Raw genomic sequence first — 18,050 nt, 5'->3', positions numbered from 1 at the left:
CAATGTTGTATCTGCTCCATTCTGTGTTAGTAACGGAGTGCGGCAAGGAGGAATTTTGTCTCCTATTTTATTTAATGTTTATATGGATGAATTGTCAAATCAGTTAAATAGGTTAAAAACAGGCTGTCTTGTGGGCAACACTATTGTTAATCATCTTATGTATGCAGACGACCTGTTCCTGCTCTGTCCATATAGTGCTGGGCTGCAGCAGATGCTGAAGGTGTGCTCTCAGTATGGCCTTGATTATGACATAAAGTATAACGCTAAGAAAAGCCGCATAATGATAATTAGAAGCGCTGAGGACAGGAAATCAACTTTTCCGACCTTTTATTTGTCAGACAGTCCTCTTGCTGTGTGTGAGGAAATTAAATACCTAGGTCATGTCATATCCGATGACTGGACGGATGACAAAGAACTCTACCGACAGCTCTGTAAAATTTATCTTCAAGCTAACATGCTTATAAGGAAGTTTTCTATGTGCTCTAACTCTGTGAAGTGTTCCCTGTTCAGAACCTACATCACACCGTTATATACTGCTCAATTGTGGTCTAATTATAAGAAAAAGAGTATGCAGAGGCTCAAGGTAGCATACAATGTTGCAATGAGGTTGCTACTTCGTGTCCCTAGATGGCATAGTGCCAGTCAATTGTTTGTGTCCACTAGAGTGCCAACCTGTGAGGCACTCTTAAGACAGCTGATGTTTAGTTTTATGTGTCGCCTGGACAAGTCAGAGAACCACATAATTGAAGCCCTAGTCAGCCCTCTGAAAAGCTGCTATAGATTCACTTCTAGGCTAAGACGGCATTGGTGCAATAGCTTGTATATCTTATAGGCTAATATGCAATTTTTTAATGTATTTTTGTATCTCCTTATACTGTTTGATGTGTTATATGGACCTGTGTCTGAAATAAAGCTTTAATATTAACACATGTAATGGTCGGTTTTATAGACAGGAATCACTGCCCAGAACATTTTATGTTATACGGTGACAAGTGCTATCTTTTTTCATTGATCGCGGACACCTTTCCAAATGCAAAGAGAGAATGCCAATTAACACAATCATACCTCATGGTGATTCACAACGAGGCAGAACAGGTATGAAATTTATTTAGCTTTATGCTATTTTCTATACAATGTGACAAAACGTCTGTGCAAATGTTCACATATTTCACCTAAGTAGTTCACCTAATAGTTTGAATGTGATCTTGGAAAATATTTGCAGGCATTCTAATTTTTTGATGGTGTAATTACCTTATTTATTCTCTTTCTTCAGTTAAAGAAATAAGAAAGGTGAATAAATATCTTGAGTATCCAAATGTAATTATTAAGTCATAAAACATGCTCAGTGGGTCAGGCAGCATGCCTGCAGAACATAGATAGGCGACATTTCAAGTTGGGACATTTCCTGATTGTAGTAGTGGGGAGAAACCTGGATGAGAGGTGGGTGCAGGCTAAATTCTGATAAGTGATAGGTGGATGCAGGTGAGGGAGATTCAAGAAAATATTTAATAATCCGCTGTATAATAAATATGGCAGTTATCTTTATCCTCCTTTATTTGCATCATATTAATCTGTCGATTCATCTTCTTGGAGCTTCCGATTCATTATCCCCATTATAAGATCTCTTGCAATACTTGCTTCCTCCAAAGGTAATATTACAGTTACCTTACATGTTGCAACAAACCCCACATAGACTCTAAAAGTAGCTTTCAACAACGTCACAAAATGCAGATAACTGGTATGTACCCATACACTGAAAGACTCTCACTCATGAAAAAATGAGTGATCATGGAACCAAGATCAATGGAAGAGGTCTTGTCTTTGAGTTAACTACCATGTTTATTTAAGCAGCAAAAGCAGGGAACCAAGTTAGGAAAGTGGACTTTGAGAGAAAGAGAGAAAATAATACACTAGGTACAATGACATTTCTGAGATCCCCTTAAGCTCGTGTTGAAACAATCATCTCTCTTGCATTATTAAAAGAAGCACAGAAAATCTTCTTATATTTGTGTTGCTGTGATTGTTATTTAATTGAATGGTTAGGTCAATGGAAATCTCTTTCGAGCATGGTGTATAATGAGCAGCTAATGCTAAGCCAAGACATTCCTAACACTTGTTTATTGTCATTTATTATCAGTTATTTGTTTCATAATTGTAACTATAATAATGTACTTGCACCACAGAAATTCATTGCGGATCGATTAGGTTCCAACCTTTACTGGATTGGGCTCACTGACTCAGTCAAAGAAGGTGACTGGCGCTGGGAAGATGGTACAAGTTACTCAAGCACACCGAAGTAAGGAAACACATTGTGTCAACAACAGAACATTGTGCTTTTCATAGGGTTATGGGTTTCTGGATGGAAAATTGGTGGCGTTCTACGAGTAAATTCAACCATGTGCTGTCTTCCTTATTCATTTTAATCATGGGCTAGTGAGGCCATAGGTGGAAAGCCTTTATTTTGTTGGCAGAGATCAAGTTTTTTGTAAGCATTTGAAAGTTACTTTAGGCAATGGCCATGCCAATTATTTTCCACTGTGCTTGGTATATGCCTCCACCAACTTGATTCCCTGCTGAACAGATTGAATCTGTATTCTTTGGGGTTTGGAAAAATGAGAGGTGATCCTATTCATAAATATAAGATTCGAAGCAGCTATGACAGGATAGATGTCAAGCTGTTTTCATGAGTGGGAGTGTCTCAATCAAGTGGACATAGTTTGAGCTAAAGGGCTGGCCATGTAAACATGAGATGGGTAGAAATGTTATCTCAAATAGGACGGTGAATCTACACCAGGAATTCTCTACGCCAGAGACCGTTTATAGTGGAGATAGGTAAATGTTTAAAATATCCGATGAATTAGGACTACGGGGATCTGACACTGAGGAGTTGAAGCTTGTCAGTCGCTGAGTTGAGGTCTGTAATAGATCAGACAGTAATATATTGAATAGCAAGATAGCATTGGGAGGCAAGTGGCCTAGTCCTTGTGTTCTTTTGCGGCACAACTAGTTTTGGAGCACAGAAATTATCAGTTTAATGCTTCACCGACTCAATAGTTTGATACAACTAAACAACTTGCTTGATAATACCAGTTGTAGACCTGGATTTACGAAATGGAAAGACCGAAGTTTCTTCTTCTAAAGATTATGGTTGAAGCTATTGAGGATTTTAATTACAATCTCTAATACTTAGATATTTTAACGTGGATTTATTTATTTAAATGATACCAAATTCACAAAAGCTATGATGAGATCGGACTCATGGACTCTGGGTCATTCCTCTCGTCCTCTAGATTGCCAGTCAGTATAACCTGTACAAGCACAGGTAATTATGCTGGGAATGCATGTAGAGCTACCACCGAGCAAAAGAACTAAGAGGGAAGTTGCCCAACAGGAGACTGTGTAAATCACTGGCTTTCATTGATGGCATGCACAGGCTTCAGATTACCACAAAGTATCCAAACACACAGTAGTACTTATAAGGTACCATACTGCCTGGAAAGTCCCCACATACTCCTTACAGAACCTAGGTGGAACAGCTCAAGTAAATACAAACATTTGAAACAAATGCTAAAGTCCACTGTAAATACTGCAATCAGTTTACTGAACCCAGTTTCTACCCAGGTGCTGTTTGGTGAGTCAGGAATAGCACTTGAATGTCAACATGGTGGCCCATCATGTGTGAAACCTTTGATCCCAAATTATTGGCAACATTTGGAATTGGGTGGCATGAAGTTTTCCAGGAAAACTCAGAATGCTTCCTTTGAGATCCAACCCCAAATAAGGAAATTTTTTATCATCATTACTCTGGTAAGAGTTTCTTGCAGCCATTTACAGTAGTTCCATGTAAGATAATGTTGAACCATGCCTGCTTCCACATTGAAGATTATACCTGATTTGTACCTTTGTTCCACAATTTCTTTTTCTATTTAGATTCTGGAAATCTGGTCAACCAGACAATTTTCAGGATAGTGAACACTGCGCACACCTTTTTGATGATGGTCTGTGGAATGATAATACTTGCACCATGCAGTATAAATATATTTGTCAAAAACTCCCTGACTGATGTAATACTAAGAGAATATTTATGAACATGAGCAAGCAAAGGACTTTACAAAACAAACTGAATACAAAACGTAAAATGTCTGATTCTTAATAATATGCTTATTAATCCAATTATCGCAGTTTACATATGCTCCACAGAGCATTTGGTCAAACCAACGTGGTCCATACACGCACCCTGCAAAGATCACTTCTTGAAAATTCCCATGCATCCTTTCCTTAAATTATATTTTGCATAATATGATGTTAATACTCATTATTAATGATGTGTCATGAGGGCAACAATTACACCATGGACTTACATATATTTTCTTTTTATCATTAAATGTGCATTCAAATTATAGCATAATTCGTGAGAAAATCATTGGACAGTATTTTTGTGACAAATTTCAAGGTATTACTGAGTATTTGATAATAAATCTTATATCTAATAAAGGAAATTCCTTATCAAAGTCTCACATCGATCATTTATCTTTTTGAACATTCTATGATTTTCTCAGAATTTCCATTGCAAAGTCTCTTTAATTTGATAATTTGATGAGCCTAACAAATAAATTCACATGGCACAGTGAGTCAAGCCATTACCTGCCAGAAGTCAGAGTTTAGGCCTGACCTCAGGTGCTGTCCGTGCAGAGTTTGCATGCTGTTCCTGAGAATGACTAGATTTCCTCCAATGTGCCACAGCTTCCTCCCACATTCTAAAGACATGTGTGTTGTTGGGTTAATCGGCCACTGTAAATTGCGTAACTAGTGTGTAACTGAGTAATGGTGGGAGTTGATGAGAATGTGGGGAGAATAAAACGATGATTGGATAAACAAGGAACTACTGATGTTGGTTTACAGAAAAAGACACAAAGGTCTGGAGTAACTCAGCGGGTCAGGCAGCAACAACATGGAAAGATGACGTTTTGGCTCGCGACTCTTCTTCAGATGGGATTAATCTAGGATAAGTGTAAATGAATGTTCCATGTGAACTCTTTGGGCCAAACAAACTATTATGTTCTGAACTGTTCTATGCCCCTATTGACTCTTCAAAGTCATAAGCGCAGAGATGTCTTAAGTAGACTGGAGAAATTAATTGAATGGTACAATGGTAATTCAGCAATTGGAGCCATTTAACGACCTAGTTCATAAATGTCAGCAAAGTTATGTTTCAATGAAGAACAATGGTTCTATGAGAAGCTTAAACCCTCCGAGCCTAACAAACGTTAAGGCTAATAACAACTTGAAAGAAAAGGCACCCAGTATTACAAATATTAATTGTAGGCCGGAAGATTGGGAGTTTCAATGAGCAAGTAAAAAAAAATAAAAATAAATACACCGACAGATAAGTAGAATGTGAGTAAACTGACTGTTGTGTTCGATAAATCACTGGAGTCAGATAGCAGTTTTGATTCACTCAGTAATTTATTACACTACTAAATAAGGTTCACGTATCCCCGAATATCCCCAGCACACGCGCAAATCCCGAGTACACAGCAGAGCACGCCGCAGGATGTTTCTGTTCAAGATCACCTGGCACCGTTCGCGACACGGTCCAAGGCTGAGGTTCTCTCAACGAAAGGGCGCCCAACACCAATCTTAATGGCATTTTTTTTATCAGAGCAGACCACGCCACTGCCCCCTCCTCGAGCCAATCATAAGCCCTCCTTGTCTGCAACATTTCTGCGCTATTAGCAGCTGGGGGCATGGGTGATCGACCCAACTATTGACCCGTGACACCGCCCATCCCTCAATCTCTGCCCACCACCACTCAATTTCCACCCCCCACTCTCTATCCACGCCTGTGCAGTTGGGGGTTATGCGTGAGTGGATAGGACGGGGTTGGGGTAAAAGGAGCGAATGAATAATATTAATATAATATCAGGGGGGGGGGTAGTGTATGTGTGTGGAGAGTGGTTAGTGTGTGTGACGCCGAAGGCCGCCCCCCCCCCCCCCCCCAACGTGCGTTGAGGGGACGGGACCCAACGAGTCCCCCTTGGTCTAGTAAACTCATAAATTCTGCCTAATCACAGTCCACATACCACCTGCATGGGCATCACTTGACAAAAGGCTTTATAATCTGAATTAAACACAAATTGCTGGAGTAACTCAGCGGGTCACTGTGGAGAAAATTGATAGGTGACGTTTCGGGTCGGGACCCCAATTCAGACCTTTATAACCTTTATTAATTCTTTATAATCTGAACTAGCTTTGTGGTTGATTATTTCCGTTGAACAGCAATTCCATATCATAGGCAGCTCGCTGAAAATGAGACTAGATACTTCTTGCAACGTGGGGTACCAGTAAATATGCAGAGAGCGGCGATGTTATCCAATGTGAGTTGAGAATCACGCATAACCTCAGAAAGCATGTGCTGGTGGTGCAACGGTGGTTCATTTCAAGCTGTCTACGTATCCAGAAGAAAAGGCAGTTTAGTGGATGTCACCAGTCTGATCCGCGACATAACCTACATACATCAAACTGCACCAACCGGCGCATGCGACCCCGATTCATTTGATCTATTCGGAAATCATGCTCAAAACGTGTTATTGACGCCCGTTTGTGTTTAGATACAGATGCTCTAGTAGTGACCATAAAACTGTCGCTATATATCTATCACACTGCCACTTTTACAAGCTTTATATTATTATACAAAGTGACGTGTCTATCCAGTTTTCCACTTATTTATTCACTGTTGATTGAATGGCAGAATGTAAACTCTGCTAATCCTGACATTTGGAATTCCTCGGGTCGGTGCACGCAGCTTCTAGACACAGTTTTGTCGATATATCCAAGACGGGAAACCAGGATTATTTTCTCGGCCATTTTTGTGTTTTTATCTGTAAACATTATGTGCCAGCGGGAAAACTGGTTCTGCCAAAAAGAAATCTGTTACTCTTTCTCTTAATCTTTGTTTAATCTCCTTCTAAAATGTTTTGAGTATTTCACCTGCTGTATTTAGCAGCTGTCTCGCTGAGTATCAATTTCCTCACCACTCCGAGTTGCGCCGGATTATCACAACAATCTCATTTATTTGTTTAACCCACAAACCTAAGGAGGAAACGTGATACCGAAATAATAGACAGCTCCAATATACATGCACTGAAGTAGTGATCGTGATGTGAGAATGTAACCTATAGCATTGCGAAATTGTGTTGTCGATGCGTGAATATATTAAAATAAACGCTAGCCTTAATACAGGTGAAACGGTGATGTTGGCTATTGACTTCCGCACACAACAAATGCCGTGCAGCTGATAGAGCAGGTTTGGCGCTCGGTGCATTGATCCGATCCCTGATATTATGGGCGGCGCTGAGATAGCTAGCTTTGTATCTTTCCCACGTGTGAAGACACAAAGGGAGCGCATGCAGCTGGTGTTTTTCGCGGAGACTTGGCTCGCGTAATTTATTCGGACACTAGATACAGAACATTTGGTGAAACGGATCCGGAACATTGACAAAATGCTATACCGCAGAGTAAAAAACTTTCCCACGTTTGCTTAGATCATTGGGATCTCTCGTTCTCTCACCCACATGCATACACGAACGAACCCAGATAAACACACAAACACATTTTTACTCACAAAAATACGCACATTTATTAAAGAATATACAGGAGGAGATTAATTTCAACTGAATGTTTCTCCACTGAATAAGCAAACATTCAAAAATATTCTAACGGTGATAATTTGCATGTGCGTATTTGTCTTTTTGATGTCAACGTTGCACATGTAACTGCAAACTGCATCTTCGATATAATGATGCGGAAAAAATATCCGCTGTGCGAAGTTTGGGGCGTTGTTGTGCTGAATACTTTATTGCTGTCCCTTTGCTGGATGTCAGCGCGAACAAATTTCCGCCTTGTTATTTTGATTATTTCCTTATTATGAATCTGTCGAATCCCCAGTCAATTTGCAGCGGGCCTGTGCCAGCGGACAGGTGGATTTATAGCGAGACACAAAATTGCCTTACTGGTGCATGAGGGCGTCATCCTCAGCTTTAGTTTGGGTCGCAGTGGTCAATTTTTAACCCGTAAGTAAATACACTTAGCTGATCCCGTCCTGACATTTAGTATCTGAAACATATACAATGATATGCTTCCGATCAAGCAGCACAAATGTACGACAACAATCCATTTATTTTCATCTAAATAATGAACACAACAGCAAAAAAAAAATGCCTCAAAGGGATTGCTGGGATTGATCTAGTCTCGCAGAACCCATGTTTGTTCCGTTTTATTTATTTTAGGAAGCAAACGTGTTTCCTTCTGAAGTGTGTATTTATTAATGGATTGACGAGGATGTCGCTGGCAATGTTCTTGGTTCTTGGTTTCTTGGTTCTCCAAACTCCATGCGCTGCCCTTCCCAGCTTGCCCCTGAACAGAGTAGTCATTCGAAGCAGATTGATGGGTCTGGAGTCACATGTAATCCATAGGTAAAGAGGGCCAATTTGAATCCGATGTGTTGTCATTGACAATCCAGCAGCATCACTGTTACTAATGCTAGCCTCCCTTTAAGGTTCCAGATTTACTTAAATAGTTGAATATAATTCCCTTGGCTGCTTCGGATTGGAACTCAGGTCGCTGACCAGTAATGCAGCCGCAAGATCAGTTAGTAAACAACCAGGTCAACGAGCCCTGTCGTTCATTTTGAACAGGTTGCAGTTAAGAACGATAAATAATTAGATGCGTTGATAATAAATTATTAATTGACGTATTAGTTAATAGCAAGACAAACCTGGTCATTGATTGCACTTTGGGAAGCACTATTTTTAAGTCTCTTCTCTCAGTTGGGGAGGGGGGGGGGGGGGGGTTATAAATGATAGAAATAAGCTTTTATTTAATTCGAAAACGCATTTGTTTGAATACACCTGAAATGTCACTTGTTGAGAAGAAATATAATCTTACACAGATCGATCATTCGAAATGAGCGTTTCACATTATGAGTCCGTATGTCGAAAGTAGACACTCGTCCACAGATAAACATCTGTGATTACATAGGTCTTATTCTTCAAAGTAAAAGTGGAGAGATTATTTTAGAATGAACCAGCGGTGTAGTGACATGCATACTTTCTGTCATAGAACTCCCTGTTCAACAATGACGGGGGAGTCTTTCCCAGGGTCTTGTAACCTCAGATAAGAGTAATTTCCTCTGACTTACTGTGTCATGCGTGCCGTCCAGATGGTCCTCAGAGACGATCACAGACAAAAGCTTAAAAACGGCCCTTAATTCAGCATTTAGAAAGAAAAGCTTCTGCTGTTGTCACCCTGACAGTAATGATTGGCTGGCGAGTGTGGGAAACATCACGAAAAACAGGCACACGCTGTCTTGTGGGCAGAGAGCGGTATAAATAGAGGGGCATGTCTCGCTTCTCCCAGCAGAATCGCTCCGAACGAGGCGAGTCACACCGTGTTCGCGGCATCAACCTCCAAACCAATGGCTCCTAGAATGCCTGGCGCTATCCCAAAACAATATCCAGAGGAAAAAGCCACACGAAAGGAAAAATACAAAGTAAGTCGCTTTGCCTTTAAATGAAATAAATGTGCAGACATTCTTAGCCAATTTTCGAGTTCTGTGTAAACTCATGTTTCCTGTACTTCCCCAGTTAATGAAGCCAATTGTGGAGAAGAAACGCCGAGATCGTATAAACAGCAGCATCGGGCAACTCAAGTCTTTGCTGGGGGAAGAGTTTCAGAACGGAGAGCCAAACATGAAAATGGAAAAAGCTGACATTTTGGAGATGACTGTGAATTACCTGAAACTTCATAGTCAACGCATGTTTACAGGTACTTGTGTTTTTTTGTAATTATTAGTTGAAAGAATACTATAGATGGATAAACTTTCCGTCTTTAAATTAAATTTGTGTTTTTAAATAGAAACCCTATTGTTTGATAAATAGCGCCACATTGTCAGTTTTTTTCTCTCTCTCGCAAACGCCCCTCTAAATTGTTCAATTTCTTCTCCTCTACAGTGACCTACAGCAAGAGTCTAACTCACAATTTTAAAGAAGGATACACACGCTGTCTGCAGGAGATACAGCATTTTACCTTCGCCCCGGAAAGCAAGATCGACGTTCAGAATAAACTGGTCAAGTATTTGCACAAAGCTTATGATCTGCCCAATGGCTCGAGGTCAATTTCTTCCCTCATGCATCCTTCTGTGTGTCCACCGGGCACCAAAAAGGAAGTTAAATCCAAAGTCACGGCGCTCTGGAGACCCTGGTAGAATTCCAACTTCAGCAGATGTTTGCCAGACAGAAGGATGTTTTATCAAGCGCCAGGGATGTACTCTGGTGTAAGCAGTATTCTACAATGGAAGAAATGACATCAACCACTCTTCGTTGAAGGAGATGGACATTTTTTAATATATGATTTATTTAATTTTAAATTATGTAAATATTCCGCTGTAATTGTAGATGGTGAAAATCATACCTGAGCTGACAGTCGACTCGGTGGTTGTGCTGCCTATTGTTATATGCAGAACTGCCTGTTGTTCTTTTATAAAGGAATGTCACTGGTGTGTTGTTGGTAGTCTTCTTGTTGAGGAATATTTGCATCGTTTTAAAGGATGTTCGTTGTTTGTATGTACGTTTACATATCATGATATACACGAGTGTATCAGTGAATTGCAATATAGTGAGCTTTTCAAAATTCCGCTATAAATTAATTGGATTTTTTAAGTACTCTTGAAATGATGGGAATTCTACTACTGGATTTCATTTTCAAAGTGGACATGAGTTATACATTTCCAATATTTCCTGGATAATATTGCAACTTATTGTTACCTATCTCATGTATGAATATCTGCATTGCAGCAATGTGAAACCGGAAGGAGGCCTTATTCTCAGTTCTATATTTAACTGCATTGTAACAATGCTGATCTAAATATATTGTCATATTATTATTTTTGTTTGTAAATAAACTATTGTGTACCACAATTTAATTCCATGTTAAAATTATGATTTTTATTTTATTTTCAAATAAACAATTGTATCCACAATTCCTTTTCTATGTATGATCTATTTGTGAACATCACAACACATTTGGACATTATGACCGGGTACGGGTTGGTAATGGAGAAACAGTAGAGCAATGGAGAAACAGTGCTATTTAGTACAATTTGTACTTTGGTACAATTTAAATTTAAAGGGGGCTAATTTCAATGTGGTGGGAAATGCTACAATCTGAAGTAAAAGCAAACAGCTGGAAGAAGTCAGCTGGTTAAGCAGGATCTGTGGAGGCAAATGGCTGGTCGGCATATCAGGTCAAGGCCCTGCATCCAATGATTAACAGGGAAAATTGTAATGGCCATTAAGTGAGCTTTAATGAGAACGATTTTACAGTGCATGTCAAGTCGATTCCAACAAGTGAGGCTTCAACCAAAGCCAGAGATCCTTGAAGGGTATGATGAAAATGAAAAAGGCATATGACACATGTGAAGTGATTTCTCTAAGCAAAATTAGGTGCGCTCTGGGGACTATTAAAAATGAAACCTATGTGGGACTAAAGGGAGATAAATCTATGATGTATTTATTCAAAATACATTATGGATTGTATTTTTCCATAGTTTAAAAATATCCTACTACAGAAATAGAATATCAGAGGGAAGCAGGGAGGTGAAGCAGAAAACATCTGCCAAAGAGAGCATATGTGATTAAAGATAGGAGAGCATATGAGTCCTTTGCCAGTATGTAAATAGTGAGATAATTATAAAAGACACCTCATGCATAGAGGCAAAGCTAGAAAACATATAAACACTTTGTTTTGTTGCTTACTACGGAATCGGAGGCTGTTAAAATATCAGTTTCCAACAGAAGAGCTGATGGATGGGGTAAAAAGTGACAGGTAGAATGGACTCAAAAGATGGCAATGCTCAGAGTGTGTTTGTGGCCGAGACAGATGCCTTGCATCAGGGGTTAGTTAATAAAGGGGATGTATACAGATATAATAAGGGCTTGAAATAATTTGCCAATTTGCCATATTTTTGTGGGAGGTGCTTAAAGATTAGAATGGGCAAAACGAATATAACCATATAACCATATAACCATATAACAATTTCAGCGCGGAAACAGGCCATCTCGGCCCTACAAGTCCGTGCCGAACAACATTTCCCCCTTAGTCCCACCTGCCTGCACTCATACCATAACCCTCCATTCCCTTCTCATCCATATGCCTATCCAATTTATTTTTAAATGATACCAACGAACCTGCCGCCACCACTTCCACTGGAAGCTCATTCCACACCGCTACCACTCTCTGAGTAAAGAAGTTCCCCCTCGTGTTACCCCTAAACTTCTGTCCCTTAATTCTGAAATCATGTCCTCTTGTTTGAATCTTCGCTTTTCTCAAAGGGAAAAGCTTGTCCACATCAACTCTGTCTATCCCACTCATCATTTTAAAGACCTATATCAAGTCCCCCCTTAACCTTCTGCGCTCCAGAGAATAAAGACCTAACTTATTCAACCTATCTCTGTAACTTAGTTGTTGAAACCCAGGCAACATTCTAGTAAATCTCCTCTGTACTTTCTCTATTTTGTTGACATCCTTCCTATAATTGGGCGACCAAAATTGTACACCATACTCCAGATTTGGTCTCACAAATGCCTTGTACAATGTTAACATTACATCCCAGCTTCTATACTCAATGCTCTGATTTATAAAGGCTAACATACCAAAAGCTTTCTTTACCACCCTATCTATATGAGATTCTACCTTCAAGGAACTATGCACGGTTATTCCCAGATCCCTCTGTTCAACTGTATTCTTCAATTCCCTACCATTTACCATGTACGTCCTATTGTGATATATATGGACATTCCTAGTGGCAACAGGCTGGTCAGCTTTTCATTGGTGATAGGTGAGGTCTTAGAAACAATTATCAGAGAAATTATTATCAACAGCATGGAGTTTTTGAGTTAATCAAGGAGAAGCCTTTTCAAATTTAATTTCAGGTTTCCAGAATCTGCGTGTTTTAGTATGTTTTCCAGATGTTTAATTCCAGTATTTGTCTCGTGGGCAAGGAACTTGCCTTCATGTTAAATTATAATTTCTGCATGTTTTCTCCATTACCACAATTAAATGTCCAATCACGTCCTCAAAAGTTTGGCTATCGATATATTTTATTAATAATAATCAATCAATAATCGATGGACAGTTTTCGAAGTGTCGACCCTGAGGTAAGTCTATCCCTTATGTTTGAAACGTTGCTGAGATCCACGCAATGGGAGCACCGAACAGCAGCGGGGAATAAGTGAAAGTCATTGACCACTGTTGACATTTTACGTGATATACTGACGATGCACGCATCTGGCCTTGTGCCCTGTTGCAGATGTAATCTGCGAGTGTGTCCCTATTTATAGCCCACTTCTGGCGTGTGATGGGGCTTGGTAGAGTCTGCTTTCCCACGCGTCGAAGATTAGGGAAGGTCGGTTCTAACAGCTGCGCTGCCTCAAAGCCTCTATTCAGTCGGAATGGAATTGAAAGGATATAACAAGCAGATCGTGGGAACTGATGCGCAGTACTTTCGAGAGAAAAAATTGTTCCTTCCTAATGATATCTAAATGCTTTATTAACCTGTTGTCGCATCTGTCCTGGCAGGTTTCATTTTAACCCCTTTGCTGCAAGTTCCAGCGCTTCTTGGCTCTTAGATCCGATTCTTCTCACACTTCGCATCATGGGCGAGGGTATAGTTCAGATCGAGTCCAGTGCAACAATAATGTACCAATGTTGGCAACATTTAAATCCACGCAACTCTCCGCCCAGTAACACTGTGCTCCTCAGAATGGCTTGCAGAGCAAACAAAACGAATCCCAAAAAAGTGCTTTGGGCTAATAACCTATACTGGGGACATAATCGCGCAAGTCACAAACTATAGAAATATTCCCAAGTATATACCCCGCTGCTCTTTCTCCGTTAATATTCAGAGTTATAAATCCGATAATTGGTACAAAGATGCATTCACGAGATATCTGCCCCAAATGTTGACATCAGTTTGTCCATCATTGGGGAACCGGGAGGGGAGAGGAGGGGGGGGGGGGGTGTCTATGAATTAGGACAATCGTTGTCTCGTTAAAATTAATGCCTTGGAAATTAATGATAGGCACTGGAAATGTCCACGTGCCGTTGAAACATGCAGGTCGGAGGCCGAGACCTGACTTGGACAATAAAGCGTATTGCTTGAATGCTTTTAACTAGAATGAGTTGGGGTCGCTGAGAAACTGGTCTGATTTACTTGTAGTTGATGGTTCTACATTTAAGATGCAGTAATTGAGAATTTTTGAACAAGTATTATTGTCAATATATTTCATAATAAACGTGATTTGATTAATCTAATAACATATCAAAGGGTACAGTCATTAATATAATCAATAGGTAAGGTCATAGGGGATAGGTGAAGATTTAGGCAATTCGGCCCATCAAGGCTGGTCTATCTCTTCCTCCTAACCCCATGCCCTGCCTTCTCCCCATAACCCCTGACACTCGTGCTAATCAAGAATCTCTCTATCTCTGCCGTAAAAATATCAATTGGGCAAGGTAGATATTCTCCTATGCGAACGTGTAAGCGAGTTGTCTCTTTCAAGTAAAATCATTAATTATTTTTGGAGAAAAACCGACAGAGTGTATGATTGTTTAAATGTAACGACTCATTAAAACTCACGCAAACTGGAACAACAGCACCTCATATTATATTATATCATCCCTCATATACTTGGGTAGTCTTAAAGATTAGAACTCTCTAATCTTTAATAATATCCCCCTCCCTCCCTCTCTTACCCATGCGGCCCCCACCCTGGTGCGGACCAATCTCTGCCACCATTTCCCACCATCCCAGTCGCCCTGCTCCTTCCTTCACTCCCATCACCTTGTTCTATATTTCCTTTTATCCCATCTTTGATCCACCCCCACTTCTCCCTCCATTCACATCCCTCCCTGTAGCTCTACATTTCATTCATCCTCCTCTTTCCTCATCTGACACCTTAGTGTCTCCTTTTTCACCTCTAGCCTTTGTAAAAATCTACACACATCTGCAAATCACCCTACCCCCTCCCTGTATCGGCCCAACACTTAATATATTGTTCTCACCTCCACATCTCTTTGAAGGGTCCCGACCCGAAACGAGCCTGTCTATTTCCCACCACAGACTACATGATCCGTTGAATTCCTCCAGCACTTTATGCTTTAAGTTAGAAATTTCAGAACATAGCCCCTGCTAGAAACCATTTAACAATTAAGATACGTCATAAAGTTTAGTCAAACATTATATCAGCGATTTGCCACCTGCCTCCCTGTAGCCCAGCCCCTCATCCCGCTCCCACCCTAGTCTCCCGGAGGTTGACAAAATCCCAGCGAGAAAAAAATCCTCACGCTTAGAAAGTTATCGCTGCGATGCGAGTAATGCCACCTCCAGTTTAAATTCCATTTGGAATATTTTGGAGGACCAAGAAACCAAGAACCAAGAACCAAGAATGCCCCTGTCCCACTTAGGAAACCTGAGCGGAAACCTCTGGAGACTTTGCGCCCCACCCAATGTTTCCGTGCGGTTCCCGGAGGTTTTTGTCAGTCTCCCTACCTGCTTCCACTACCTGCAACCTCCGGCGACCACCTGCAACCTCCGGGAACCGCACGGAAACCTTGGGTGGGGCGCAAAGTCTCCAGACGTTTCCGTTCAGGTTTTCTAAGTGAGACAGGGGCATAATAACACTCCAAGATTCCTTAATAGATATTGTATCTGACGTGCATTTTAAAGTCGCCTTCCCTGCCCAGATGCTCTTCACTTGACTTGCAGGCAGCAGTCCAGCGGTAATGATTCACCGTGACCAGAGACTGACTGCTGCTGTTACGCAGGAAGGGGTGACCCGATGTTCAGACTGGAGCTGAGAGCCAGAGCTGAATTTCGCTATATGTATACAGCGAGTATGCTGAGCGACAGCATAAGACTCGAGCACATCAAAACAGTTGCTGCACTATGACAAGGACACATTATGATGAAGCTAATACAATTAAACTACAAAAATGTTCCGGAGCAAAAAAACATTAAAGTGTTTATTGGTTACAACGTGTAATTAAGGAAATTTTTGATACGGTGTGCGATCGTGCTGTTTATCGTTCAATATTCACGTTTTCTTATTGTTTATAATGGTAGAAGTCCACATGTGCGCGATGGGACCGCCGGGGTCACGATAACGCTAAAGATATTCATTCAGAATCGGTTAACAGTCCAGAATTATACACAGAGCTGAGGAAACCATCATCTCCAACTTCGGCATGTTTGGTATCATTTGTTATTATCTCTAGAGCATTGGAGAGTATTACTAAATGTGCAGGAAGGAACCGCAAGATTGGTTTACAGCGAAGATAAACACAAAATGCTGGAGTAACAGCGGGTCAGGCAGCATCTCTGGAGAAAAAGATAGGTGCCAAGACCCTTCTTCACACTGGTCTGAAGCAGTCTGAAGGGTCTCGACCTGAAACTTCACCTATTTATTTTCTCCTGAGATGCTGCCTGACCCGCTGAGTTACTTCAGCATCTAGCGTCTATAACAGAGTATCCTTTCTCTATAACCGAAGTAACGCGCTGGTCCATAAAATATCTGTCGCGTGGTGGGAGAAATAAATGAGTTGTAAAACTCCAGACAACACGGGCCGATCAAACATTTTCTAAAGCGAGAAATCTGACACGCGTTCTGTGTTCTTTAGCACGTTGCTTCAACTCATTGTCGGCAGTTGACAGATTCTTCAAACATTCACACTGTCTCCGAAAAAGCACTGGAGTTGGCGTCAATTCAGGGCCGTGAGAACGTGATGGTGATATCAACTAAAACACGATGTCTCCTGGTGTACAACAAAACTCCCGCCTTAGATATCGCCACGTCCTTTCTTAAAATATATTTCCGGACTTTTACCTGATTTACTTCATTATATTCTTAATGATTACGGTCACGCGCTCTCGATTTGAAGTGGGAAATGTCTAACCAAAAAAAGGTAAAGGGCCCGTTTGCTACAACGACGGTACAACACTGTCCAGCCCATCGCCGGCTCTGACCTCCACACCATCGAAGGGATTTATCAAAACGGCAGCCAACATCATCAGAGACCCACACCATCCTGGCTAAAGATCATATCCTGGCCACACACTCATCTCACCACTGCCATCGGGAAGAAGGTACATGAGCCTGTGAACTGTAACGTTCATGTTCAGGAACAGCTTCTTCCCTACAGCCATCAGGCTATTCAACACTATAACGTCATAAGCCCTGAACTACAATAAACTATTATTATTATTATCTATATTACTAGAAGTCTGATCTTGACCACTTCCTGTTGTTCTGTATATTGATTTTAGAAAAAAAAAAGGCTGCCACTTACGGCTGTGATTTTTGGCCATCTTCCTCAGAGTCCCCCTCCGCTGTGCAGGACAAGAGGATTTTTCCCATCGATGAAAAATAAAAGTTATTTGCCTTCAGCCCACAACACACATACTACAGCTCCAGAAAGCGCCCCCCCATTGGCCACCAATATTGGAATTGGTGGAGAGGTGGAATATTGCGTTGGAGGACCAGCCCTCCTGTGTGAACATGGGACCCAACGGGTCCCACATAGTCTAGTTATTATTATTATTATTATTGCGCTGTTGTTTTTTGAGTATGTGTGTATGTGTATATATGTATATATGTATATGTGTATATATGTATATATGTGTATATATATATTATATATGTATATATGTATATATATATATATATATATATATATATATATATATGTATATATGTGTATATGTATATATATATACATATATATATACATATACACATATATACATATATATATATATACACATATAATATGTGTGTGTATGTGTATGTGAGTATGTGTGTATGTGTATATATGTATATGTGTATATATGTATATAGAAACATAGAAACATAGAAAATAGGTGCAGGAGTAGGCCATTCGGCCCTTCGAGCCTGCACCGCCATTCAATATGATCATGGCTGATCATCCAACTCAGT

General features: G+C 40.5%; 2 protein-coding genes across 4 annotated transcripts in view; both read left to right on the top strand.

Moving 5' to 3' along the window:
* The window catches only part of LOC116987466 (hepatic lectin-like), a 32,900-nt gene extending 28,389 nt beyond the window's left edge, over positions 1 to 4,511 (top strand). For 2 of the 3 annotated variants that reach the window (XM_033043531.1, XM_033043530.1), the window contains 3 exons: positions 950 to 1,095; positions 2,184 to 2,296; positions 3,931 to 4,511. In XM_033043531.1, the coding sequence (XP_032899422.1) occupies positions 950 to 1,095; positions 2,184 to 2,296; positions 3,931 to 4,063 (392 nt within the window). In that variant the 3' untranslated portion in view covers positions 4,064 to 4,511. The remainder of the gene's footprint in view (positions 1 to 949; positions 1,096 to 2,183; positions 2,297 to 3,930) is intronic. The other variant, XR_004415717.1, reaches the window with a different exon arrangement.
* A 4,885-nt stretch (positions 4,512 to 9,396) lies between these two features.
* Positions 9,397 to 11,038, top strand: LOC116987465 (transcription factor HES-5-like). The gene is made up of 3 exons (XM_033043529.1): positions 9,397 to 9,550; positions 9,645 to 9,825; positions 10,011 to 11,038. Exons 1-3 carry the CDS (start codon positions 9,476 to 9,478, stop codon positions 10,262 to 10,264), a joined length of 510 nt encoding a protein of 169 aa, XP_032899420.1. The 5' UTR covers positions 9,397 to 9,475; the 3' UTR covers positions 10,265 to 11,038.
* The last annotated feature ends 7,012 nt before the right edge of the window (positions 11,039 to 18,050 follow it).

The sequence above is a fragment of the Amblyraja radiata genome, chromosome 25 (genome assembly GCF_010909765.2).
Source record: "Amblyraja radiata isolate CabotCenter1 chromosome 25, sAmbRad1.1.pri, whole genome shotgun sequence".
NCBI classification, from domain to species: domain Eukaryota; kingdom Metazoa; phylum Chordata; class Chondrichthyes; order Rajiformes; family Rajidae; genus Amblyraja; species Amblyraja radiata.
The sequence above is the reverse complement of the archived record's forward strand: the minus strand, read 5'-3'. Positions and strand labels throughout refer to the sequence as shown.